The sequence below is a fragment of the Panthera tigris genome, chromosome C2 (genome assembly GCF_018350195.1).
Source record: "Panthera tigris isolate Pti1 chromosome C2, P.tigris_Pti1_mat1.1, whole genome shotgun sequence".
Taxonomy (NCBI): Eukaryota; Metazoa; Chordata; class Mammalia; order Carnivora; family Felidae; genus Panthera; species Panthera tigris.
This window is the reverse complement of record NC_056668.1, coordinates 105,096,278-105,124,154: the sequence shown is the minus strand read 5'-3', so window position 1 is coordinate 105,124,154 and position 27,877 is coordinate 105,096,278. Positions and strand designations below refer to the sequence as shown.

General features: G+C 37.6%; 1 protein-coding gene across 2 annotated transcripts; it reads left to right on the top strand.

Moving 5' to 3' along the window:
- MFSD1 (major facilitator superfamily domain containing 1) lies at positions 1–26,200 on the top strand. 2 transcript variants are annotated; one of them, XM_007086256.3, is made up of 16 exons: positions 1–264; positions 2,526–2,578; positions 4,170–4,282; positions 6,180–6,222; positions 6,530–6,597; positions 8,127–8,235; positions 13,609–13,711; positions 15,900–15,998; positions 16,448–16,559; positions 17,896–17,952; positions 18,285–18,441; positions 19,857–19,954; positions 20,541–20,653; positions 22,786–22,833; positions 23,968–24,025; positions 25,333–26,200. In XM_007086256.3, exons 1-16 carry the CDS (start codon positions 93–95, stop codon positions 25,334–25,336), a joined length of 1,407 nt encoding a protein of 468 aa, XP_007086318.1. In that variant the 5' UTR covers positions 1–92; the 3' UTR covers positions 25,337–26,200. The 2 variants fall into 2 exon arrangements, with proteins under 2 accessions (XP_007086318.1, XP_042855016.1); XM_042999082.1 differs by lacking the exon at positions 25,333–26,200 and having other exon boundaries at positions 23,968–24,029.
- Positions 26,201–27,877: the final 1,677 nt, after the last annotated feature.

The window sequence follows — 27,877 nt, the reverse complement described above, 5'->3', positions numbered from 1 at the left end:
AGCTATCGCAGTGAGCACATTCTTCACTGGGCTTTTGGCCGCGGAGCTTTATCTCGGAGTTACCACTCTAGCGTCGATATTTCCCCGGTTCCATGGGAGAGGACGATGAGGAAGCGCGGGCGCTGCTGGAAGGCAGCCCCAGTGAGGCTGGCAGAGGTGCCTCGGCCGTCCCCGCTGTCCCCCGGGCGCTGCCGGCCTTTTGCGACCCCAGTCGCCTGGCGCACCGGCTTTTGGTGCTGTTGCTGATGTGCTTCCTAGGCTTCGGTGAGCCTCTGGCTGGGTAGGGTGGGGCTGATAATCAACAAATTTCCGATTTTCACTCGGAGCCCGGAGATCCGCCCTGAGCTGACAGCCGCCACACGGCCTCAGCGCAGCTTCTGGCTTCCTTTCGCGCCCCTCCCTCCCCACGTTCGCAACCGAATTCAGTCCTGTGGATGTTGCCAGCTCTTCGGCATCTGGCTGGTGGGAGTCGGGACTGAGCTGGGCGAGTTTTGACCCACTCTTTTGCTTTGCAAGAAGTCCCAGAGGCTAGCAGCTCGCCTCCTGGGGCCATAGATGTGAAGGAATCCCTATGTCGTCCAAGCTTCTGTCGTTATACTTTTGGTTAAGAAGGGATTCAAAAAGATTTACCCACCCGTAAGCACCCACCACCACCTTTTAAATAATACGTTAGCAGTCTATTGTTTGTTTCTCACCGTCTTTGGGTAACATGTAGGAGTGTGTCTGGGTGATAGCTTCAGTGAGTAGATGTGTGGTTAGTCTTCCGCTCTGCCACTAGTGAAGTAATCCTACTGGAGAAGATTTGTGTGTGGTAGTCTTGGCGGTATTTGGTTTCAGTTACGAAATCTGAAGACTCTGAAAGCAGTTTCTTAAGATAATTTTTAAAACATCTTGTATTCCAGCAACTGATGTATTCCGTAGCATTCTCATGTCAGCTTGGTACGGAAGTAATAATGTGTTTTGCGGAGGGATTGGCTAAAACTGGTGTCATTGACAGGTTTAGAACATTATTATGGTGGATAGCTTAATGCTGCTGCTGGAATAGTAAACAGGTATGAAGGATGGTTTGGCCTTAGTTTCCTTGTAACTCTGTTCACCCCTCTCCCCACACTTTGTGGAAAGATGATGCCCATCAAAGCTTTAAAGCATGACACTGGTATCCTTTATCGCAGTTAAAGCAGGAATCACAACTTGCTGGGTTTAGAAACCAAAAAGAAGAACAATACAAAACACTTAGAATTGCCCCACTCAAGCAGACAGATTATTTTTGGTAAATTATGGTTAACTGCCTGGTTTCAGAAGCCAGATTCATATCTTTATACTGATAATTTGCTTTCTTTTGAACTGGTAGCTTCTAATGTGTACTTCTAGAAAGTGAAGAAGTGAACTCACTATTATCTTGTATCCCATTAAAAATCTGTTAGTTATATTACTTTATTTTTATTTTTTAAGTTTATTTATTTTGAAAGAGAAAGTGGGGTAGAGGTAGGGAGAGAAAGATGGGAGAGAGAGAATCCCAAGCAGGCTCCACACCACCAGCACAGAGCTCGGTGCGGTGCTTAAACTCAAGAACCATGAGATCATGACCTGAGCTGAAATCAAGAGTCGGATGCTTAACTGACTGAGTCACCCAGATGCCCCTAGGTATATTACTTTAAATCTGAGTGCATGTATATCAAACCTCTCTACACTTCTTTCATATCCATACAGACATTATCATCATGTTTTAATTTAGTCTTTTAGAACTCTGTTTCTTCTTCAATCCTGGTGCTGTATTCACTAAATTATTTGATCTTGGGTATTCTGTTTGCAGAGTTAGATTCTTACTTCAAACAAACAGAGTAGTTAAACTCCATTCCTGTGCTCTCATGGTAAGTGGTGAACTCAGGTAGCATTATTAGGAAACTGCTGAGGATTTTTGTTAGATACTGTGTGTGTGTTTTGGTAGCTTTAAATATGGAAAATATAGCTGCTTCATGAAAATGCTAAAAAAAAAATAGACATGGAGCATGATAATAGTAAAATGGAAGAACAATTAGTTGTTGATTAACTTCTTTTTTTTTTTTTAACGTTTATTTATTTTTGAGACAGAGAGAGACAGAGCATGAACGGGGGAGGGTCAGAGAGAGAGGGAGACACAGAATCTGAAACAGTCTCCAGGCTCTGAGCAGTCAGCACAGAGCCCGATGCGGGGCTCGAACTCACATACCGTGAGATCGTGACCTGAGCCGAAGTCGGATGCTTAACCGACTGAGCCACCCAGGTGCCCCGATTAACTTCTTAATCTAAGGTCCCAATATTTGCTATATATGCACATAAGTAATTTGCAAATGTTTTGGCATGTTTTCTCTGCATTGTTTGGCTATAACTTAAAAAATATTAGTGGAAAGGAAGTGGTCCACAGTGTTAATCCTTAAGCCCCTCATATAAACATTGAAAATCACCATTTGAGTAGTATTTGCAGCTTGAAACTTCTGTATGGGCAGTATTATCACCTATGAAACATTTGTCGTTTTTTATTCTAGGCAGCTATTTTTGCTATGATAATCCTGCTGCTCTTCAGACTCAAGTCAAACGGGTAAGTTGACTTTTCACCTCGTTTCTTTCCTTGGCTTTGGAATAAGTATTGTTGTTGAGGCATGGTCAGGTCTCAGATTGCCTAGTCTGAAACATTGTCCATTGAGTCCATGTTAACATCTGTAGTCAAATCCATATGTAGCAAGGAGTGTTCCTGAGTTAGAATGAGTGGCCACAAAGACTTCATTTATAGCACTTGTCGCTTGATATTGTTTTATACTTTAAATAAATAATTAAGTGCTATTTCCATAGAAATGCCAAAAAGTATTAGCAGATTTTTGTTTGCATTTCACTTTCCAGTTGCATAATCATCTGAATGGCAAATGATTTGATAGCAATAACTTTTTACTTTCTTAAATATGTCTTTGTTATTGTTCTTTCATTTAAAAATTTTTTTCTTTAATATTTAGTTTTGAGAGAGAGAGAGACAGAGTGGGGGGAGGCAGAGAGAGAGAGAGGGAGATACAGAATCTGAAGCAGGCTCCAGGCTCTGAGCTGTCAGCACAGAGCCTGACATGGGGCTGGAACTCCTAAGCTGTGAGATCATGATCTGAGCTGAAGTTGGATGCTTAGCCAACTGAGCCACCCAGGTGTCCCTGTTCTTTCGTATATTTTTTTAAAAATTTATTTATTTTGAAAGAGAAAGAGAGCAGGGGAGGGGCAGAGAGAGAAGGAGAGAGAGAATCCCAAGTACGCTCCACCCTGTCAGCACAGAGGCTGATGTGGGTCTGGAACTCACAAACCATGGGATCATGACTCCAGCTGAAACGAAGAGTCGGACACTTAACCGACCAAACCACCCAGGCTCCTGGTTCTTTCATTTTTTAAATGTGGATGCTGATTGCAGAGAATTCTGCATGTCAGTATTTTTAGTCTGGTTTTGTAAAAACACATTTGATATTTCCCTTTTCTTGTGTATTTAATTTTTTTAAATTTACTTATCTATTTTGAGAGAGGGAGAGCAGGGGAGGGGCAGAGAGAAGGGGAGAGAGAGAATTCCAAGCAGGCTCCACGCTGTCAGCACAGAGCCTGATATGGGGCTCGAATTCACAAACTGTGAGATAATGACCTGAGCTGAAACCAAGAATCGGGCATTTAACTGACTGAGCCACCCAGGAGCCCCTATTTTCTTGTGTATTTAGATTTCTGCCTTTGGACAGGAAGAAATAGATTTGCCCCTCACATTCTAGAATGAAAGGGAAAGAAGATAGGAGTTAGTTGGAAGGGGTATGGATAGGTTAAGATAATTTTTTTCCATGTGTTGGTGGGGGGCACCAATGCAGATAGTATCATGGGAATAAGAGTGTAGAAGATACAGGCAAATGCAGATGGAGGTGGTCCCAGTAATGGGGGATCTAATTAACCCTGGACACCATGAAGCCTCTGAAAAGGCATGTGGACCCAGGAAGTTCCCAGGGAGCCCACGTGTGACCATTTTTTCTGAGGCAGGGGCCGTAGCAGACATGAGCTTCTCAAAGCAGTTAGTGACTACGAATGATTAAGAAACGCCTGCCCTACACAAAAATAATGTTTTGATTTGTTGCTAAACTTAACTGTTTGGAAAAAAATAGTTTTATTTTCTTTTCATATAGGATATGCAGGTGAATACCACGAAATTCATGCTGCTGTATGCCTGGTATTCTTGGCCCAATGTAGTTTTGTGTTTTTTTGGTGGCTTTTTGATAGACCGAGTGTTTGGAATACGGTAAGCTTGAAAAACATCTCACCTGTGGGTAAAATATTATTAGGAAAACACAGAACTAGTTAAAATATTTCTAGGAAGAAATGAATAAAATTCTGTACCGACTATGATTTTATGATTTTTTTTTATGTCCCTGGAATTGACTTTTGAAATTTGGTTGGTATTTCAGTTAAGGTTGGGACTAGTAATGCTACTAATGGAATATGGTAACTCAGTTATCTAAAAGTGTAAATTATGTCCTCACTTGGGACCAGGCAAACCAAGGTCTGAATCCCATTGCTGCCACTTGCTCAACTTCTTATTGTGAGCTGTCCTGGCTTCCTGAGCTTTAGGTTCTTCATTGGTAAAGTATGGGTAATAATTCCTGCTTTACAGGGTGGTTATGAGGATTGAAAGAGATACATGTATGGCATTTGGCTCATACGTAGTATTTGCCTCTCCCAGTCCCAGTGATATTTTCTCTTTCTGCCTTTGGGCATTGAAATTTTTGTGGCCACTTCTGTGGCTGAGGAAGGAATAACATAATAAGCTTTGTCACTTTTCATCCTTAGGATTATGTATGTATTGTTAGTGGAGACTTTAAGGGGGATGTAGTCTGGGAATATTTTCAGGAGGCAGAGTGGAAAATGATGAAGGATCTTCCAATCGTATCTGATGGGAAAGGATTGAAGAGACTAAAAGTGTTTAGACTTGGGGACTTAAAAATTTTGAAAGATTAAGTATAAAGGAGAAATTAAATTTATTTTGCTTGGTAAAGGGATGGAATTAGCATGAAACTTCAGGGGGACAGATTCTACTTATTATGATGAAGACTTTGCTTGGTCAAGGTTGATGAGGGACCATGAATTGCATTGGGACCATAGCAAGTTTTCCAGTGCTAGAGAACATTCAGTAGATTGAGAGGGACTTGAGTTTCAGAAGTATGATTTCCTCATAGGATTTTTAGGGACTGTTATAATACTGGTGTTTTATTACTCTGGGGAAACATTAATCAGATATTCAAAGTGTAGAATGTGTAAGTAGGCCGATTTGTAATTGTATTAACTTAGCTGATATTTGTCCTTTTAAAAATAGTTATACTAAGTGGAATAAATCAGACAGAGAAGGACAAATATCATATGATTTCACTCGTGGAATCTAGAAAAAAAACTGACAAATAAATAAACAAACAAAAAGCAAAATCTTACCTAAACAGAAAACAAACTGATAGTTGCCAGAGGGGAGGGGGATGGAAGGTTGGCCACAATGGCTTAAAGGGAGTGGGAGATAAAGGCTTCTAATTATGGAAGGAATAAGTTACAGGAATAAAAGGCACACCATAGGGTATATAGGCAATGGTATTGTAATAGCGATGTATGGTGACAGATGGTAGCTATATTTGTGGTGAACGTAGCATATGTATAAACTTGTGAAATCACTGTGTTGTATACCTGAAAGTCATATAACACTGGGTCAAACTATACTAAAAGAACAAAACAAAACAAAACACAAACAGGAAACAAAATAAAAATAGTTTTAGTTATCAGGAATTGTAACCACTTAAAATTAATCTTGGAATAAATTCTAAACTATTAGTAGTAATTTTGTAAAGAATGTCCATTTTTAAGTGGGAACCCTGGGAACTTCTTAAAGATTATTTAACAAGTTTTGTTTGTTTAAGAGATGAAAATGGTTTCAACTAACATATGCCATTGCTAAAACTTCTGGAGTCTCCTTAGAAGTCAAGACTTCTGTAGATTAGTATTTAGCTGGGGAAGCTGCTCACTTAAGAGGCAGACCAGCACTTTGTTTTTCTTTCCTTGGAGGAAATGTATGGGGGTAAAGAAAACTGAAGTGAATTATTACTGAAGGACTTGGTGACATACTCTTAATTCATTCTCTTTCTCTCTGTCTCTAACAGATGGGGCACCATTATTTTTAGCTGCTTTGTTTGCATTGGACAGGTAAGAAAATCCAAAACATTCATTGATTATTTATTTAACAGTGACTTCTTGTCTAATTCTACCAGCAAAAATGTGTTTATTGAATGCCTGGCTTAATTAAGCAGGGTCCAGAAATGCTCATGTGGCATAATACCTGGTCCATTTTAAGCCTTGAGCTAGAGGAACATTAATATCTAAATTTCACGTATTTACTGAGAAGGGATGTTAAAACCATTATAGAAGTTGTTATTCATTGTAAGTTACTTATTTCTCTTGAATACTTGAAATTCACTTTTTCATTGATTCTACGTTATATTCTACGTTATAGGTAGTTTTTGCTCTGGGTGGAATATTTAATGCTTTTTGGCTGATGGAATTTGGAAGGTTTGTGTTTGGGTAAGTTATATATAATTTCATTCATTCTAATATATTATAGTTTTAGTGTTCACCTATCAATTTATTGAAGATTTACAAAAATCTATTATTGTCTCTTCTGGAGAATTACCTCAAATCCTCGAAATCTAACTACATATACACAAGACTGTTTACTTTTCCTTTAAACTAAGCAACAATTTTGAGTGGTCATTGTTAACTCTGGGGTTTGAATATTAAATAGTTCTCTAGAAATGATATTTTTGCTGAATGTTTTGTTTTTTGTTGTATTGAAGACTGATTTAAACCTCATTTAGAAAAGTATAGACCATCAATTTGTAGGTTGGTGATTTTGCTGTTTCTTAGTGGGTAATGTGTAGGTCCTTTTGAAACCTGTTAAAGAGGCTTGAATGGGCAAAATACCAATAGATTGATTATTCTTCATGAATTTCAGTGTCTGTTCAGTAACTCCATTCTGAGTCCAGCCTTGGGCTTCCTGCCCTGAGGATGCAAATGACATAACTTATTTAAGCTTTTAGAAGTACTGGAGACATGTAGACTAATGTGGCAATTCCATATGTAGACAAAGTGCTCTAAGTGAGAGAGAAGGAAACAAAATGTATATGAAAAAAGAAAGGGATTCAGAGATGGAAATGTGGTCAGAAATGGCCTCAGACATGAAGTATGTTTTGGCATCAGTATAGGATTTGGATTAGTAGAAGAGAGAGGGAAAATTTTGGATTAGGACAGAGCGAGGAGTCAGTATTAGGATATGGAGGAGAATCTCCTAACTGAAAGCCTAGAGGGGGCGTGGTCAATATGTAGAACTTACAGAAAGGAAAGTTAAAACCCAGGAAATAGGAAAATGTCGAATATGGAAGCGATTGGCCTGAAAAATGAATTTTTGTGTTTCCACAAAGTATGAACCACTCTTCCCACATAGGCATTTTGTATAGCATAGGTGGATATTTTATTACAGGTCATGGTTGTTATTGCAGCACACCACATTCCCCCAAATTTACCAGTGTCATACAGCAATTACAATGTGCTTGTGAACGTTGTGGATCACGTTGTGGATTTGGGCAGGATACAGCATAGATGGCTTGTCTATGCACCTGATGTCTGGAGCCTCAGCTTGAAACATTCATGTAAAGTTGGGGGCTGGAACCATCTGAAATCTTGTTGACTTATATGTCTAGTTCTGGCATTGGGATGACCTGAAGACTAGCACTGCTGGATGGAGTGCCTAAGTATGGCCTCTCTGTGTGGCTTGGCTTTCTTATAGCATGGCGTACTGAGGGTAGTTGGACTTCACACCAGGTGGTTCGGGGCCTCCAAGTGTGAATGAGTGAAAAGGCAGATGTCACCTTTGAGAACACAGCACCATTTCCACCATATTACGTTGCTTGAAGCCGTCTCAAGCTCACCTAGATTCAGGAGTGGGAACGTAGATCCCATCTTTTATTAGCAGGGTTTTCAAAAATTTAAACTTGGATTGTTCATTGTGGTATTTCCGTAAAAGCTGTGACTTTTCTTCCTTTCCTCATTTTTAGGATTGGTGGGGAGTCCTTAGCAGTTGCCCAAAATACATATGCTGTGAGTTGGTTTAAAGGCAAAGAATTAAACTTGGTGTTTGGACTCCAACTTAGCATGGCTAGAATTGTAAGTATGACAAACTAATGAAGCCAAATGCGAAGCAAGGGATTTAATCTTGTAGTTATCTCATAAAAATTTGTTTTTTTTTTTTTTTTTTTTTTTTTTTTAGGGGCACTTGGATGGCTCAATCGATTAAGCATCCGACTTCATCCCGTGTCATGATCTCACAGTTCATGAGTTTGAGCCCCATGTTGGGCTCTGTACTGACAGCTCAGAGCTTGGAGCCTGCTTTGGATTCTGTGTCTCCCTCTCTGTCTGCCCACCCCCCACTCACGTTCTGTCTGTCTCTCTCAAAAATAAACATTAAAAAAAAACACTTAAAATTTTTTTTAATGTTTATTTATTTTTAATGTTTATTTATTTTTGACAGAGAGAGAGAGACATAGCATGAGTGGGGGAGGGCATAGAGAGAGGGAGACACAGAATCCAAAGCAGGCTCCAGGCTCCGAGCTGTCAGCACAGAGCCGGATGGGGGCTCGAACTCACGGACCTCGAGATCATGACCTGAGCCGAAGTTGGATGCTCAACCGACTGAGCCACCTAGGCGCCCTAATGTTTATTTATTTTTGAGAGAGAGATAGAGTGCAAGTAGGGGAGGGGCAGAGAGAGACAGAGACGCAGAATCCGAAGTAGGCTCCAGGCTCTAAGCTGTCAGCACAGAGCCTGCTCGGGGGCTCAAACTCACAAACTGCGAGATCATGACCTGAGCTGAAGTTGATGCTTAATCAGCTGAGCCACCCAGGTGCCCCTGTAGTTATCTCTTAAAAATAACAGGATGAAGTATGTTTTTGCTTGATAAATTAGGTATTGATTTTTTTCTGTATTTCTCTAGACTACAGTATAGCATTTACTTTCCTTTAATTAAGGCATTTCTAACCTTATTTCATTTAGAAAACAGCGTAAAAAGACCAATTGAGTTTTCATTAGTTCAAAGAATCTGAGCATTGGGAGGGATCTTACAGGTTTTGTTATCTAATTTCTTTGCCTACCTTTGGCATCCCTGCTATGAAAGTCTTCACATATCGTCATCCAGACTCTCCTTGCACATTTCCAGTGATTGGAAGCTCACTGTATGATAGGGCAGCTCATCTACTTCAGTTAACTTTATAAAGTTCAATCTCATGTAGAGGTGAAATCTGCCTCCACAAGTTTTTTCTGATTGCTCCCACTTTTGGCCTCCAGTTAATGTTTATTTCCTCTACTCTGCACCAGACCTTTCTTGTAAAGACAGCTCTTAAGTTCTTGGTCAGACGTGCTCATTTCCTGTGGTTGTCTAAGCCACATCACATGGGTTTCAGCTCCCTGACCATGGTGCTCCCAGCTGCCTGGGCTTACTGCAGGTGGTCATACTTTTCCCAGCATTTGAAACCTGGAAATGTTCGTGGTGTTTCAGGTTTGGTTTGATGGGAAACATTATACTTTTATTAGTGCAACCTGTAAGGTGTTTGGCAGTCCCAAACCCTGTTAGGTTTTTTTCCCTCATAAACTCCTATGAATGGAAGTTTTTAAAAAAATCCTTGCGATTGAAAATCAAGGTTCAAAAGACCAAGGTTCCAAAAATGGCATGAAAATGCTTGTAATATATTCTTAGGAAAGAAGAAATCGAGTATACAAAAAGTTTTTAATGTACTGCTTCATTATATGAAGTGTATGAGACATATGTGTAATCTATAGAACATTTTTGTGATTTTGTGCATGCAGTTCTTTCTAATTTTTCACCACTATCAACAGTGCTGTTGTTGTGTGACATTGCGTAAAACTTGCCTGCATCTCTGATTGTTTCCTGAGACTAGGTTGCTAGGAATGAAATTGAGTCTAGAGGATTTGTTAGGGTTTGTTAGGACATATTCTCATATTATCCTTCCAGCGATATTTACATCCCCATTTATGGGATATGGAAGGATCCTTTTTGTTACAGCTTTGATAGTACAGACTATTACTACATTAAAAAAAGTCATTTTAGGGGCGTCTGGGTGGCTCAGTTGATTGAGCGTCTGACATTGGCTCAGGTCATGATCTCACGATTTGTGAGTTCCAGCCTTGCAGCAGGCTTGCTGCTCTCAGCGCAGAGCCTGCTTCGGATCTTCTATTCCCCTCTCTCTCTGTCCCTCCCCTGCTCCCACTCTCAAAAATAAATAAAACATTAAAAAAATTTTAAAAAGTCATTTTATCAAATTGATTAGAAACACCTAACTATTACTTTAATTTGTAATTTTACTTAGTGTGGTTTCCCATATTTAGACAATATCCACAAGGATATTCTGAGTACTTCATTATGTATCTTGTGCAAGTCAAGACATGTCTGTGGCAGTTTGTGGGACTTGTTGTCTAATAACTTGTCAAGGATGTAAGATGCAGTCTTTGTGATACCAGTGTGATTACTAGTGATCTTCAGGTTCTTTTCTGTGCAGTCCACTCAGCTGCAGTCTTTTCCCAGCTGCATTCTGAGGAGCCCCCAGTTTCTAGATAGGAATCTTAGGGGCTTCTAGGATGCAGGGTGGGGGTTATTGGAGTAATGGGAGGACCTGAGGAAGAGGTGGAGCAAGCCAGACCTCAAGCAGCCACCTCTTCTTCAGCCAGAATGGCTCAGCTTTGACCTGATTTCTGCGCTTAGGGTCCTTGTGAGATGCATGAGACCAAAGGATTCCATTACAGAGCTGTAGGGGTAGATGGAGTTTCGGTGTTTTTGCACTTCCCTTGTCCTTGTGCATATTCAGAATGGTCAGAGAGGTTCTGGCTTTACTTCTCCTTTTCTGTAGCCTGAGCTGAGTTTGTCTGGTTTTGGACACTTGATCTGTTACCATTACACCTTCAGGCCGTGGACTTTTCATTTTTATTATTTATCTCTTACTGGGGGTTGGGAGTCCAGCACCCTTTTGATGTTCATTTGTAATGTGTTACTTTTAAACTCATTATTTCAACAAATATTTATTGAGTACTTGCTAAGCCATGTCGTGTAAAGCATTTTAGAATTAAAGGATTATTAAGGTGACATCCCTATCTTCGAGAAGCTTTTATTTTCTACTATAATTCTAGGAATGTTTCCAGTTTTATACCTATGCCCCATTTATACGTTGTTGCTCATTTGAGTAATGCCATAAGCTAGCATTCTGTAAGAAGTAGCCATGTGTAGGGCACCTGGGTGAGCATCCTATCTTGATCTTGGGTCTCTCGGTTCGTGAGTTTGAGCCCTATGTGGGGCTCTGTGCTGACAGAGCAGGCCCTACTTGGGGTTTTCTCTCTCCCTCTCTGCCCCTCCCCCGCTTGTGCCTTGCCCCCCCCTCCTCAAGATAAATAAACTTTAAAAAAAATTAAAAAGAAATGAATAGCCATATGAAATTTGCTATTGTGTTTGCTGTGAGAATATTGTTGAGGACATATTCATTTCTCTGTCTTCAGTGTCTGACCTATTAACAGCATTTAAAACAGTTAACATTCCCCTTACCTTGATTTCTTCTCTTGGGTTCCAGGACACTGCATAGTTTCCCTCTTGCCTTACTATCTACTCCTGCATGTTTTGCTGGTTCCATTTCAGTCTTCTCAACTTGTAAATGTGGGAGTGCCCCAGGGCTTGGTTATTGGACATCTTCTCTTTTGACACCTCCTTGGTGATCTTATCTAGTTTTTAACTTTTTTTTTAAATACAAACAATAGCATTTATTTACCATTTTATTTATTATTATTTTTAATATAATCTGTCAAATTGGCTAACATACAGTGTGTACAGTGTGCTCTTGGTTTTGGGGGTAGATTCCTGTAATTCATCACTTATATACAATAGTGCTTCATCCCAACAAGTGCCCTCCTCAGTACCCATCTCCCATTTTCCCCTCTCTCCCACCCCTCCATCAACCCTCAGTTTATTCTCTGTATTTAAGAGTCTCTTATGGTTGGCCTAGTTTTGAACTTTTAAATAGCATGTCTTTGCTCCTGAATTTATATCACTTGTCCAGGTCTTTCCCCTGAATTCCACACCCCTATATGCAACTTCCTACTTGACATTTCCATTTAGATATCTAGTAGGCATGTCAGACCTGACATGGCCAAACCCAGCTGTTGCTTTTCTACCAGTTATCCCCCAAACCAGCTTATGCTGTAGTTTTCTCATCCTCAGTTATGAGCAACTCTTTTCTTCCAGTTGCTCAGTCAAAACCTTAGATATTATATTAACTTACTCCTTGCCCTTCAACACACATTTTCCAATAGCAAACCTGAATAGCTTTACCATCAAAATTCATCTATTTTCTGACCACTTCTTATGATACCCACTGCTAGACATCCTAGTCCCAAGACCCTTCATCTCCATTCTGGATTATTGCACTAGCCCTCTAATGCCTGTTCTTACTTCTGCCTTCATCACCCCTTGTAGTCTCTTTTGAATACAACAGCCAGGGCAAGTCTGTTAAAACGTATGGAATCCTGCCACTTCTCTACCCAAAACCCCAGTGGCTTCCCATCTCACACAGAATAAAAGCCAAAAGTCCATATTATAACCTATAGCCTGTCTCCCCACCATTTCCTCTCCAGGGATCTCATCTCATTTTCTTTCTTGTTCACTTACACTGTTCCAGTCTCTGCCCTTCCTACTGTTCCTTGAGCATGCCATGTGCACTTACTGGCGATTCCTTCTGCCTGAATGTGCTGTCCCTCCCAGTTCACCTGATAGCTAGCTTCCTTCAAGTTTTTACTCAAAGGAAAAAAAAAAAAACTCAAGTTTTACTTAGTGAGATTTCTGTTCTCCTTCCCTGCTGTATTTTTTCCTTATTTTTAGAAGTACTTTTCACAATTTAATATACTTCATATTTTCCTCTTCTACCCCACTGAAGTCTAAGCTTTATGAGAGCTGGAGATTTTTCTGTTTTATTCTTTATTATATTTGCAATATCTAGAGTAGTGACTGGTTCAATCAGGGCCCAGTGATTGCTGAATGAAGAAGTGAATGAAGATGATATTTTCTATATTTTTATATTTCTGTAACCTTTACTGTCTTCTTATGGACAGGATGATTTTTTTTTTTTTAGATGTCAATATCAGTAAAAGCTGTGCTTTTTCTGAGCTAAAGTTTATTTTATTCATAGGTACCGTATGAATTTTGTCACTCACTGTGTTTCATTTTTGCTTTGGCTGCTAGGAAATTCTAGCATTGTGTTGTTTTCCATACTAGCATTTTCTATAAACTGGCATTTTTTTGTGTGCAGTAATCTTATCTGTGGCTTTATCTTAGTTTGTTAGTTTTTTCCTAGTAGTGTTTAAAAAAAAATCTATCTCTTATTTAATCTGAATCCTGTTTTATCTGTTTCTCCTAGCCACCTCACATCCTTTTGGAATAAGGCAGAGTATATACAAGTGAAAATTACGTATTTTTTCCTTTTCTTTCAGGGAAGTACAGTAAACATGAACCTCATGGGATGGCTGTATTCTAAGGTTGAAGCTTCGTTGGGTTCTGCTGGTCACACAACCCTTGGGGTCACACTTCTGATTGGTGAGTGGATCCTGGTGTCCCACGTTTTGTCTCTTCTGAAAGCATGTCATAGGAAGTACTGTGGCAGAGAGGGAAGAACACTGGCATCAGGGATAGGCCACTTTGGTTATAGTTTTACCTGAACAGTTCCCTGGTTCTTGGACCTAATTAGAAATAGTGAATCCTTCACCCTTTCCATTTACTTAAAATGGGGATCTTGTCCCACCTTGTCTACTTTAATGTTGTCATGCTGAGCAAATAAGAGAGTGTGTCTGAAAACTCTGAAAACAGAGACTTTATGCTTGTAAGGTGTTACTAGTCTGTAGCAGAGAGATAATTACTTCCTTTTGATCAAATTCAATTGTATACCCATAGAGCTAAGATTTTATAGAAGTCAGAGGTAATATCATATGGTGGGAAGTCTACTAAGTTGGGAGTCAGGAGTCTGGGTTCTAGTCCTGCCTCTAACTAGTTCTGTCATCTTGGACAAGGAAGTTAAACTTTGTGTCTCAGCTTTCTTTTCTGTAAAATTGCAAGTGTTTGACCAAAGCTGTGTAGGTCCCTTCTGGCCCTAAGTTCCGTTAGCTAAGGCTTGGGTTATGCTGGTTGCTTGGTGGGTCACTGGGAAACATATGAGGCCTTCTGGAGTTACCACCTGTGCTTTTTCTCTGAGCAGCAGATTTTTGTAACTGAGCCCAGTGATGGGTAAGAGGTCCACTTTCAGAGCCCTACAAAGACTTGTGGGATGGTGAGGTGAACATTCTGTGCCATCTTTTATTCCTTATAATTCCTTGATAATAGCTTGGTAGAAAGAGGGCATTGGAGAGGAAATCTTGGACATGCAGCTTATACCTAGGGATTCCTCTTTTCCTCCCTGCATTCCCAAATCCCATGCTTTATTTAAAACTTCTTTTTTTGATGGGGGGTGGGAAGGAGGGGAGGGTGGGTGATGGGTGTTGAAGAGGGCATTTTTTGGGATGAGCACTGGGCGTTGTATGGAAACCAATTTGACAATAAATTTCATATATTTAAAAAATAAATAAATAAATAAAAATAAAAAGAATAAAACTTCTTTTTTACTCTCAGATGCTCTTTAGGATTCCTTCTAGTCCTCTCCACAATGGAGAATATGAGAATTTTAAAAAATTTTAAGCCAGGAAAGATCAGTGCCATCAAGTCAAAGCCTCTGATTTTACAAATAGAAGTTGAAGCTCTGAGAGATTAAGTTCTGTGTTGAAGATCATTCAGCTTGTTAGTGGCAGAAGTAGAACCCATGTCTACTGACTCTCATTTTAGCAATTTTCAGCTAGACCACATTATGAAACTAAAGATTCATTTATTTTACTGATCTTCTTTTTAAAAATCTTGAGAAGTATAAACTTTATTCACTCTTTATCCTGATTTGCTTAAATAATATAAGATTAGCATTAGCAAGTGATGCTGAGTATGCAAAGGAAAGAGAGCCTGGGTGAACTGTGCTGTGGGGAGGGTGGGCCCTTTGGGCTGCCAGAGGTAGGATCAAGGGTTACAGACTTGAGAAGGAATCTAGAGGAAGATGAGATGATCACAGAATCAGACTTTGCTTTTATAATTTTTTCCCTCTGGCATCTGTCAATAATCAGTGCTTAGACTGAGTTAAGGAATTAGTACTGATTTGCTAGTTGGTCATCCACTTTCTTAAGTCTGTATTCTGCTTTATAAGCCTAGACTAGTATGTTCTAGGCTTTTCCTTCTAGTGTCCAACCTTCTATTGGGAAATAATATTAGTAAGAGTGATTATTGTTTGTTGAGTTCTTACCACATGCTATTCCTTTTCTTTTGTCCTGATTTAGTACTTGTAGGATTTTCTTGTATGTGTCTAGATGCTATCCCTTTTAGTTGCTAAGTTTTCTGCTGTTAGGTAAGGTGCTGCCTCTTGGGAACCTTCAGTCTGATTCTCTTTTAAAAACGTCTTTTAAAAAATTTTTTCTGGGGCGCCTGGGTGGCTCAGTCGGTTGAGCGTTCGACTTCAGCTCAGGTCACGATCTCGCAGTCCGTGAGTTCGAGCCCCACGTCAGGCTCTGGGCTGATGGCTCAGAGCCTGGAGCCTGTTTCCGGTTCTGTGTCTCCCTCTCTCTCTGCCCCTCCCCTGTTCATGCTCTGTCTCTCTCTGTCTCAAAAATAAATAAACGTCAAAAAAAATTTTTTTTAAAAATTTTTTCTATTATAGGAGGTATAACATGTGTTCTTTCACTAATCTGTGCCTTGGTTCTCGCTTACTTGGATCAGAGAGCAGAACGAATCCTTCATAAAGAACAAGGAAAAACAGGTAGGTCTAAACGCAAGAAAAGTGGGGCTTTGGGAATTGCAGACCTTTGAGGATAATTTACAATGAGATAAGTTCCTAATGTAGTGTTATATCCCAGTGAGGCTTAATACATGTGTTTTTTTTTTTAATCTTTTATTTCCCAACGTATTTCTACTTGTCTAAATTTTGGGGTACATTTTTTTCCCCTTAAGCATTGACAGCATTTACATTCTTATATTTAAATGCAAAATGATGAGTGTTCTTGAAGGGGAGCAGGAAAGTAGACACTAATCTTAGATTTTGCTTTTTCTAATGTCTTTTTAAGTTTTCCCAGAAACTATGTTCCAGTAATTTACTGAGAAAAGTATTTTGTAAACTGAATGGTAAAGGTTAATCACATGATAAAAGAAAAATAATCTTGACCTAGATATGCAAAATTATGCTGATAGTTTCTTCCCTTTCTTTTTAAGGTGAAGTTATTAAGTTAACTGATGTGAAGGACTTCTCCTTACCCCTGTGGCTGATATTTATCATCTGTGTCTGCTATTACGTGGCAGTCTTCCCTTTCATTGGACTTGGGAAGTGAGTATTCTCTAGGATTCCATTTTTGTTGGCTAAATTATAATGAGAATTTAATCACATAAATGTAATTTTTTTAGCTATGAATCTTGCTTTTCCAGTTACAGTTTATATTTACACAGGAATTCTTTTACATCCTGGCATACAACTGATTTTCTTTGCTTTAAGATTTAGTATTTGGCTTAATAGTTTTATTTTTTTTGATGAAATACTTAATGATAGTTTTTGATTCATAATATAGCTTTATTTTAGTGCTTTATATTGGACTAGCATTCTTTTTTATTTCCTCTTTATTCCTTTGTTTGGAAGCTTTTTCTTGAAAGTGGAAACAGTACTTTGGCTCATTGTGCCTGGGCACATTTCCATTTGCTAGGATTATAATTACACCAGGGTTCAAAATCATCCTTTTTTGCTCTGTCACCTGCCTCTCCCTTTCTATTGGCAGCTGCTTAAACAGAGCAGTGTATGAGTGTATATGTACTGAGTGTCTTTGTAATCAGAACCTTTAAATTCAGACTGTCTATGTGACTTTGACACAAAGTCACATACATTATTTTGCAAAGAACCTATCCGGTCCTACTTTAAGGGAAAGAAGCACTCTTAATATCATGTAGTAATACAATTGATTTTCTGAAAACTTATGTATACTGTTTGCTGTATTTTTAAAATGAAAAAAATTGGGGGCGCCTGGGTGGCTCAGTTGGTTAAGCATCCTACTCCTGCTCAGGTCATGATCTCCCAGTCTGTGGGTTTGAGCCCTGCATTGGGCTCTGTGCTGACAGCTCAGAGCCTGGAGCCTGCTTCGGATTATGTGTCTCCCTCTCTCCTGCCCCTCCCCAGCTCATGCTCTGTCTCTCTCTCTCAAAAATAAAATAAACATTAAAAACATTTTTTCAAATAAAAATAATGAAAACAAAATGGAGCGCCTGTGTGGCTCAGTCAGTTAAGTATCTGACTTCAGCTCAGATCATGATCTCGCAGTTCGTGAGTTCTCTGCTGTGAGCACAGAACCTGCTTCGGATCCTCTGTCTCCCCCTCTTTCTCTGCCCCTCCTCCACTGGTTCTCTCTCTCTCTCAAAATAAATAAATACACTTAAAAAAAGGAAGTAAATAAAATACAATGAAAAAAATTGACATCAATATATTTTATTTAGTTAGTGAAGTATTTATATAAATACTAAAGCTTTAGCTCCAGTTGCTTGAAGATGAATGTTAAGTAAGATGGGAAAGTAGTATCAAGAAGGAAAAGTTGACTAAACTTGAGTTTTTATTTAGTTTAATTATTATAAACAATAGTTCACTCTAAAGTGCTTATTTCTCTCTCTCTCTTTTATTTTAGAGTTTTCTTTACAGAGAAATTTGGATTTTCTCCCCAGGCAGCAAGTGCTGTTAACAGGTATTTCATTAATTCTGTAAGTGCTTATTGTGTGTTTAGTGTGGGTCTATAATTATAACCAAATGTCCTAATAGATAAAAAAGACATGCGACTTAACATCCATAGTGTGAAACCAAGATTATATTGGTACTTGATCCTGAGAGGCCATCTTTGCATTAATGGAAAACCAAAGAAATCTTGGACCACCCTTTATATCTTTAAATTTCTGTTTGTTGATGACCATTTTAGAAGAATTCTAAATAAAATGAGCTAGGATTTGCTTTGTCTAGTGATTTTAGGGACTTTCTGGATGTGATATATTTCATTAAATATCTTTTATATTCTCTGGACAGTATTGTGTATGTCATATCAGCTCCGATGTCCCCAATATTTGGGCTCCTGGTGGATAAAACAGGGAAGAACATCATCTGGGTTTTGTGTGCAGTGGTTACCACTCTTGCTGCCCACATCTTGCTGGCCTTCACACTGTGGAATCCTTGGATTGCTATGGTAATATCATTGTTGATGTTTGTGGGGATCATGGCTTTAGGGAAGACTCTGTAGAGTGCAGGTCCGGAGCCACACTCAGCTCTTCTGATAGCAGAGCTTGTGACAGTGAGAAAAAACATGCCTTGATTTTAATTTCTACAAAATAACTATGTTTAAAGTAAATATTAATTATTAATGCATAAGGTATTTTTAATTTATTTGGCTTATTTAACAGTAATCTCAATGCTGAAATTGAATTTGAAATAAAGTAGTCTTATAAAAGCCAAAATGCATATTAGTTTCATTTATTCTTCTGTACTTTCATCATAGGTGGCAAAAAAACAAAGAAACATACAAAAAACCTATCAGCCCAGGATTCATGATTTTGCATTCTTTTGTCCTTAACTCCTAGAAGGTTAAAAAGTGACAACGAATTCATCAGATTTTTGTTATTGTTCTTTAGAATGTCATTTTAAAACTTTTTTTTTTAACTTTTATTTATTATTGAGAGACAGAGACAGAGCATGAGCATAGGAGGGGCAGAGAGAGAGGGAGACACAGAATCCGAAGCAGGCTCCAGGCTCTGAGCTGTCAGCACAGAGCCTGACGCGGAGCTTGAACCCATGAACTGTGAGATCATGACCTGAACTGAAGTTGGACACTTAACCAACTGAGCCACCCATGCACCCCAGAATGTCATTTTAAAGACCACAGGCTTAATGAGTGTATATGTTTGCACACTTAGTGAGATTTCCATAGGACAGATTCTTGGAAGTTGAAATGCTGTAACAGAGGATTTGTGCATGTAACATCTTGATAGACATCGTTAAACTTATCTAAAAAGTTTTTACCCACTTATAGCTTTACCAATAATACACAAATGTGTGTGTTTTTTAGTATCCTAGCCATGTTAGGTGCTGGCCATGTTTTAATCTTTGCCAGTATGATAGGTTTAGATGATCTTATTTAAACTTAAATCATAAGGTTTCTTTTTAACTAAAGAAAAGTCTGCATTAGGTGATAGATAGTTCTCTGCCATGCTGTTCAGGTAGGTGTTGGTTACCCAGAGGTAAGAAAATGGATTGTTGGTGTGATGTTGCCTTGATTGCTTAATTCGTAATTAATCAGTACTGGAAAATTAGCTTCCCTGAAACATTGGTAATAATTTTTTGCAATTTACCTTTATTTTATTATTTACTCCTTAATTGTACCCTGGGCCCAGTCAGTTATATAGGTATGTAATATAAAATGGTTAAGACTCTGTGTGTGTGTGTGTGTGTGTGTGTGTATCAAATGTGAATTTTAGCATAATTGCAATAAATTTTGTATGAATGTTGATATATTTGCTCTTATGTCACTCTAGCTAATCTGCATCAAAGGAAAATCACCTTTGGTTAATGTTAAGCTTTTTTCCTTTTTGGTATTGCTTTCTACAGTGTCTCCTGGGAATCTCCTATTCGTTACTTGCCTGTGCATTGTGGCCAATGGTGGCGTTTGTAGTTCCTGAACATCAGCTAGGAACCGCATATGGCTTGTAAGTGTTTGCACCATAATGTCTCTCTCTGCTGTATAAATTTAATTATCGTATATAAAACTCTACGTCTCCTGAATCCAGTCACCTTCAGGCTTCTGGGACAGCTCTGAACCTGGAAATCACTGGAGAAGTTGGTTTAATCTATGGGTGATATTGTGGCAACAGAAATGCTCCAAGCCTCCACAAGAAAGCTGGAGTTAAGCTAACCCATTAGAAGTGATTTCTGACATTGACATTGGCTGCCTGTTTATCTGAGGCCTTCTGAGTGAGAAATTGAGGCCTGGTCTCTGGCCCAAAAGGCAGAAGGGGGAAACTGCTCCCATGCTGGTATTCACTTAGCTCTTTCTTTCATTCAGCAGGAAAGTATTGAGTTCATACTTCACTTTATAAGACAGGCTCCCTTACCTTTGAGCATAACATCTAGTAGCAGAAACAGTCATGGGATAAAAAACAATTCTAATCAGGTCGTTCCTGGTTGAAAACATCTTTTGACACTAACATAGATACTAATGTTTAAAGTGAATTGTTATTCTGTGTGTGAAGACTTTCTAAATTGAAATGTGTTTTTATTTTTCTTGAATTGTAGCATGCAGTCCATTCAGAATCTTGGGTTGGCGATCATTTCCATTATTGCTGGCATGATATTGGATACTCGGGGATATTTGTTTTTAGAAGTTTTCTTCATTGCCTGTGTTTCTTGTAAGTGTGATGTGGCAACATTTAGTTTCTTATAAAGTGTAGCAGAATGTTTTATTTATAATTTTAGGTTTTTGTTGTTGTTCTCATTTTCCTTCTTTTAAACCAAATCCCTAATATGTACCTCTCAGATTTGCCTATTTCTTAGTTTGTACATCGAAGTTTTCCAGCCAGTGGTTTTCTAGTTCTATGAGGATTCCCAAGCATTTTTTAAGGAGATGCCTATTTTTAAAAGTAGTAGTGGAATCTGCTTCATATTCTGTTTTAAATACAGTTTTTAGGAAACATTATCCTCTTTGAAGTGGAACCATTTAAAGGGTGCCAGGTATGTTCCTGGTGTGAGTGTATAGAATTTGGTAGGATTTAGGTGTGAGTGCTCATGGTTTATTCATTAGGCAGCTTTTAATTGCTTTTATTCTTAGTCTTATAATTTAATTTTTACCTGTAATGATTTATTCGTTAAAAATAGGAAATACTAGGAAACTGTTGAAAACTACAAAAATAAACTAGTATTTTTCCTGTGGTAGGCTTCACCATACATATAGTTGTATTTACCTGAAAAAAGTTCTTATATAACATACCAAGTTGTCTATTATGCTTTATTTATTTTTTTCATCATGACATTTGTTTTTTTTTAATATAATTTATTGTCAGATTGGTTTCCATACAACACCCAGTGCTCATCCCAACAGGTGCCCTCCTCAATGCCCATCACCCACTTTCCCCTCTCCCCCACTCCCATCAACGTTCAGTTTGTTCTCAGTATTTAAGAGTCTCTTATGGTTTGCCTCCCTCCCTCTCTGATTGTAACCTTTTTTTCCCCTTACCACCCCCCACCATGGTCTACTGTTAAGTTTCTCAAGATCCACATATGAGTGAAAACATATGGTATCTGTCTTTTTCTGACTGACTTATTTCACTTAGCATAACACCCTCCAGTTCCATCCACATTACTGCAAATGGCATGATTTCATTCTTTCTCATTGCCAAGTAGTATTCCATTGTATATATAAACCACATCTTCTTTATCCATCCATTATGCTTTAACATGTGTTTAATTGGCAAACCCTAGTGATGATTTTTATCAGACCTCATTTACGGGGATTAAAGACAATTTATACTTGAAATGTGGTATTTGTAGATAATTGTTATGCAAAGCCTGACTATATTATATTATCTCATACTCTTAGAGTAAGCACATCATATTTTAAAAATGTATTTATTTGTTTTTAAAAAGTAGATGATACAGAATTCACAACTAGGTAATGAAAGTATTTTTGTCTGTTTTTGATGCTGCAACATGTGGTTTAATTTCAGTCCACAATTCCACATATATTTGATTCTCAAACCTGACACCATGCCATTTAAAAATGTTTTTGTTGCCATATTAACTTAAAGTAAACTAAGTGTGCCTCACCTGTTAAGGTAAAAAGCCAAGTCCTGACTTTCTGAGGTTTTCCCTGGCTCTGGGCTTCTGGGATTCAAATGACCACGTTCTCATGTTTGGTGAATTTGTAAAATATGTAAATTTTTTTTGGTGAATTTGTAAAATATGATGTTTTCAGACTAGAAGGATTACTTCTGTTTGGTTCTCTGTAAAAAGATAAGTAGGGTGCTGGCAGGACTTTTTGGAAGTGTAAGGAAGGACTACCACTTAAAAGGGAGAGGAAAGAGCTACAGGGATGATCCTTGGGTAGATCAGCCCCTTCTGTCTCAGCTTCTTTGTTTCTGGCCTGCCATGCCTGGTCTCATGTAGCCCATGGGAAAAAATGGTGTGTAAATAATTTTTAGTGATTTTTGAAAACTAATGTGAATAGTGTTTTTTTTTTATTATTTTTTTGAGAGAGAGTATGAATGCATGTATGGGGTAGGGAGTATGGGGGGAGGGGAGAGGGAGAGAAAGAATCTCAGCACCAATATGTGCTTAATATTATGACCTTGAGATCATGACCTGAGCTGAAATTAAGAGTCCGACGCTTAACTGACTGAGCCACCCAGGTACCGCAGTAGCGTTTGTATTTTTAAATGCCGGTCAGTAAAGATTTCTCTAAGTTTTACTTTGTAATTATGATTACATAGGAATCATTGGGAAGAAGTACATGTTTTTTAAGGACCTGTGTTTTTTCCACTTTCAGTGTCACTTTTATCTGTGGTCTTACTCTATGTGGTGAATCGTGCTCGAGGTAAGTAGAATTCAGACATTTTCTTCTTAAACCACCGTGGATCATCTTGTGGGGTCACTGGATTGTCTACATGCCTCTTTAGAGCCCAGTGCTTTAGTTATGTAATAATGACATTCCATTCGTATTGGAATAAACGATTTAAACAATTCATTATTTAACATATAATTATGTGTTCTGGAACTTCAGATTTATTAAAATTGTTGTCGTTTTCTTTCTGGCCAGTTTAAGTTTTGTAATATAACATTTTAGATGTTCTTTTTTATGTTAGCATAAAAAAAGTATGGCATTTTTAAAGTAACTTAAAGCCATTATTGTCTCATATTTTAAAAAAGTACACATATTTATAGCTACAGTTTGCATTTTAAGGTTGAAAGTGTTTGATACAGAATGAGGTGTTACACAATTTTTCTTTTGCTGTATCTTCTACATGCATTCATACTTCTTTTAAAAAATTTTTTTAATGTTTATTTATTTTGGAGAGAGAGTGAGAGAGAGTGAGCGGGGGAGGGACAGAGAGAGGGAGACAGAATCCAAAGCAGGCTCCAGGCAGGAGCTGTCAGCACAGAGCCCAATGCAGGGCTGGAACTCACGAACCTTGAGATCATGACCTAAGCCGAAGTTGTACGCTTAACTGACTGAGCCACCCAGGCACCCCATTTTCTTTGTTTTTTATAAGATTTTGATGTTACCTTTATTACTTTTTCTAACTTGCTTGCCCTGAAAGGTTGTTATGTACCTAGAAAAATGTGTGTACTTGCTAATGAAATTATTTTAGGTCATTTCCTTTAGTTTCTCTTAGTTTTCGCTATTATTGAATATTAATATAATGTCCCAGTTAACAAGATGTAATGAAATATGTAAGTCCAAGCTTAAAAAAAACAAAGCTCACATTATACAGTGATTATTTGTATTTGTATCATATAAAGATTCTTAAAGTACATTCCGCCCCTGCCCCCCCTTGGGAAGGTTCCAGGAGATAAACTATTTCTTTCTCATCTTCTGTAGCCTTTTGTGTTACTTTAAGGTATACCAATGTAAATGTGGGGGGTGTGTGTGTGTGTGAATGTGTGTGAATGTTTGAATTTTAATTTTAGTAGTTTTATAGAAAAGGTTCTGTGCTTATTTGTGTTTTAGGGGGGAACCTAAATTATTCTGCAAGACAAAGGGAAGAAGTAAAACTTTCTCATGCTGAGTAAGTATTAAAAGAGAAAAGTTGTTTTTCTTTTGCAAATCTCAAACGTTAGCATTTTATTTCAAAGTATGAGGTTTGGACTTTTAAGAAATTAGTCTTCTTGAGATTTGAGAGCTAGAAATTATCTGTGGAACTAGTGTAACAAAATTCTTACTTGTTCAGGAAATTTAAATAGGGTCGATGTCAAGGGTTAAAATGAAGGGGGATAAGAAGAATTGGGCTTTAAATTGCTTTCTGAGAGAGAGAGAGAAAGACTTGCAGTATTTGTCATTTATTGGAGGAAAGGTCTTTGTCCTAAGCTCTGGGCTTACCCTTCCATTCTCTCTGATGTTGTCTTTTTCTTAATTAGTTGAGATAATTTTTCATCTTCTGCTACTAACATTCTGTGTCTTCTGACTCATTTGGAACAGATTAAGTATATAGTGTGGTGTTTAAGTTAAATTAATTTTTTCCACAAGTGTATGCTAAAACATAACTGATTCTATTTCCTGTTACTATAATTTCTGATTTTTTAGATATTAAAATTTTTATGATTTAAAAAATGTACTTATAAACATATGCCATGTAATTATAAGTTTTGTGAATTTTGTATAGCTTAAAATCTTGTAGAACAAAGCTGTCTTTTAAGGAGGTGATTCTTGGCCATTTCAAATTCCCTTTTAACATAGTAATTCTACTTCTTGAAATACATCTTGAGAAAATAATCAAAACTATTACAGGTTTTAAATGTCTTTATGACAGCCTTGTTTGTTATATCAAACAGTTGGAAAGAACATGAATGTCCCAAGGTAGGGAAATGGTTAAATAAATTATGACACATCCATATAATATGTTGTTAAAATCATGTTTTAGAAAGAATTTAAAAGTCAGGATGACTTTTTTTCCGTCTCTGCACCAAGTCAGAGATACCTACCCTACCACATGTTAAGTAGGCAAAAGATTAAAATGAAAACATAATATCCAGTTTTGTTAAAGAAAAAGTATGCAGGCATGTGTATTTCTTACTTACTTACTTGTATATGATAGAAGAAATACTGAAAGGAAAAACCCCAAATACTAACAATTCCATTTGAATGGTAAGGTTACAGGCATACATTTTCCTTTATCCATATTTTCCAGATTTTCTACATTGATCTTATGTTACTTTTACAATCAAGAGGAGTTAAGAGATATTCAGCAAAGTGTGCGGCCTTCAATATTTGGCACTACATGTTTTGTAATGCTTATGGTTTTTATTTTGTAAACCAGTTGAGACCTCCTGTGTTTTCCCTCTCCTTTTTGATAACTTACTGCATTGTGTTTTGCAGATGAGAAGCTTAAATGACTGTGTCATGAGATGGGCTGCACACATCATTGGTTTGAAAACTTCTATTTTTTTTTTAAATCTAGAGATTAATCATTAGGAAAAATAATGGTGTGGAAGGTTTTTATATTTATATTTCAAAAATACCTAATTCAAAGTATATTTGTGATGACTATTTTGGCCTCTGTCTTATGAATTGTGTATTGCTGAAGAATTCTACTTTGGAATGGGCTAATCAACAGTGAGGTTTAGAAAGTTTCTCTGGTATATACAGGTGAACTTTAGTGAGGACAGTAAATAGTGGAAAACTTGGATCTTGTATTGAGATAATTTTCAGAAGAAGCATCTTTAAATCTTAAAGCAAAAAAAAAAAAGGCTTTTGAAGGGTAGAAGGGATATTTTATACAGAATAAACAATGGCATGTTCATAGGCATTCCCTATTTTGATAGGGACTATTTGAAAGATATTTTTTATGCAGTCTTTTCATTTTCACAAATAGCAGATTGAATTCTGCTCTCTTTAGTTATGAGAGGTTGATGAGCAGTGACCCTTTTGAACTTCTTTGTATCTCCATTACTCAGGACCCTGATCACTTAGAGATGTAATTTTGTGCTAGAGTTTTTTCTTACAATCTAATTAATTACTAAGCAGTATCCTTGAAATTATGCATATCTACATGGATTAAAACACTGCAAAAAGAATACTTGATGTCTTTTAAAACTTGATTGTTTAAAAAATATTAAAACACTGATTTTAACTGTTGATTATTTGGAAGATGATCTCTATAAGAAAGTCTAAGTTGGAGGGGCTCTGGGGTGGCTCAGTCTGTTAAGTATCTTGACTCTTGATTTTGGCTCAGGTCATGTACTCAGTTTGTGAGTTCGAGCCCCATATCAGGCTCTGTGCTGATGGTGTGGAACCTGCTTGGGATTCTGTCTCTGCTTCTCTCCCTCCTTCCCCAGGTTGTGCTCTCTCTCTCACTCTCTCTTAAAAAATAAATAAACAAACAAATAAATAAACAAACTAAAAAAAAAGATCTAAGTTGGAATAAAGAAAATTTGCTTAATTAAAGTCTTTATAAGTCAGTGGAGCACCTTTTTCTCCAGAGTAGGACTTTAAATCACATTTATATATTTCGGATTAAATATGGTTATAAAATTTCTTTGACAAACTTAAAAACTTTTTAATTGACTTAGTCTTAGCATATTATATGTTAAAGTCAAGAAATTTTTCATGTGATTTGCTTTTCAGGAGCATATAGATATTTTAGACAACTATTAAACTGTCATATTTAGCTAATTATATTATTTGAAATATATGACATTGTATGCTTGAAAGTTCTGGAACACATTGAAAATGCATTCCTGATTCAAGTTAAGTTTTATTTACATCAATTTTTCTGATTTACCGTTTATTGTGTCATTATTCATTTGTGAGTTCTTTAGGTTTTGATTGCCCTGTGACTGTTCTAGCCCGGATTATTGAATGTTGGCTTTACCAGTTGGTGAGAGTGGAGGAAGCCAGCTGCTACTGTTGCTGGAGGGTTTGTGTGGTCCAGCCTCTGCCTTACTCTTTCCACCACCTCTGTGCCTCAGCCACAGTTAGCTGCTTAATTACATTTTTTTAAATGGGTCGTGTTCCTCCCCTTTTCAGGGGCCTTGTCCATGCCGCTCCCTCTGACTAGAATATTTAACTCAAAATTCTCCACAGGCTGGTTTCACCTCATTCACAACAGAAAACCTTAGCCCCAGCTCAGAACCATTCTTCCTGTGGAAACTCTTCCAGGCCCTTTAGGTTATATCAAGTTCTTCTAAAATTTCTGTGATCTTTGAAAAGCCCTGTGCTTTTTCCTTCTTAGCTTACCTCAGCTTATAATGAAGAATTTGTGATAGTGTGGGTTTTGTTATCTACCTCTTCCTTTAGATTGTAAGCTCCATGAGGGCAGGGACTATGTCTATTATGTTAATTACGATTGTGTCAATAGTGCCTAGCACAAAGTAAGCACAAAATAAATATTTTTTTGAATGATGCATAAATAAAAAGGAGAGTAAAGTGGAATAACCTTTTTGGAGGATAAGTTGGCAATATGAATAAAAAGACCTGAAAAGGATGGTGATGGGCTCTGTGCCTTTTGGCTTAGCAATTTCATTTCTAATAATTTATCCCAAGGAAACCATTAGACAAGTACACACATAAATGTCTTTTAAGAAAGTATTTTCATTGCAAGATTGCTTGTAATAGCCTAAAATAGGAAACCACCCGTGTTTATAAGAATAGAAGTTTTGTTAAGTACTTGGTATCATGTGCTTAAAGTGAAATATTAAAGTAGTCATTAAATGGTTTCATTGGAGAGCATTGACATGGAATGATGGCATTATTATGTGAAGATTCAGAGTGCTGCTATTTTTGTAAAAACACACAAACGTGTCTGAAGGATATGTATGTAAATGTCTCTGGGTGATGACTTTGTTTTGGCTTATTTATGTTTTCTAATTTTTCAACAATAAACATTATATAATAAAAGTTGAAAGAAACCCACAAAAATCAA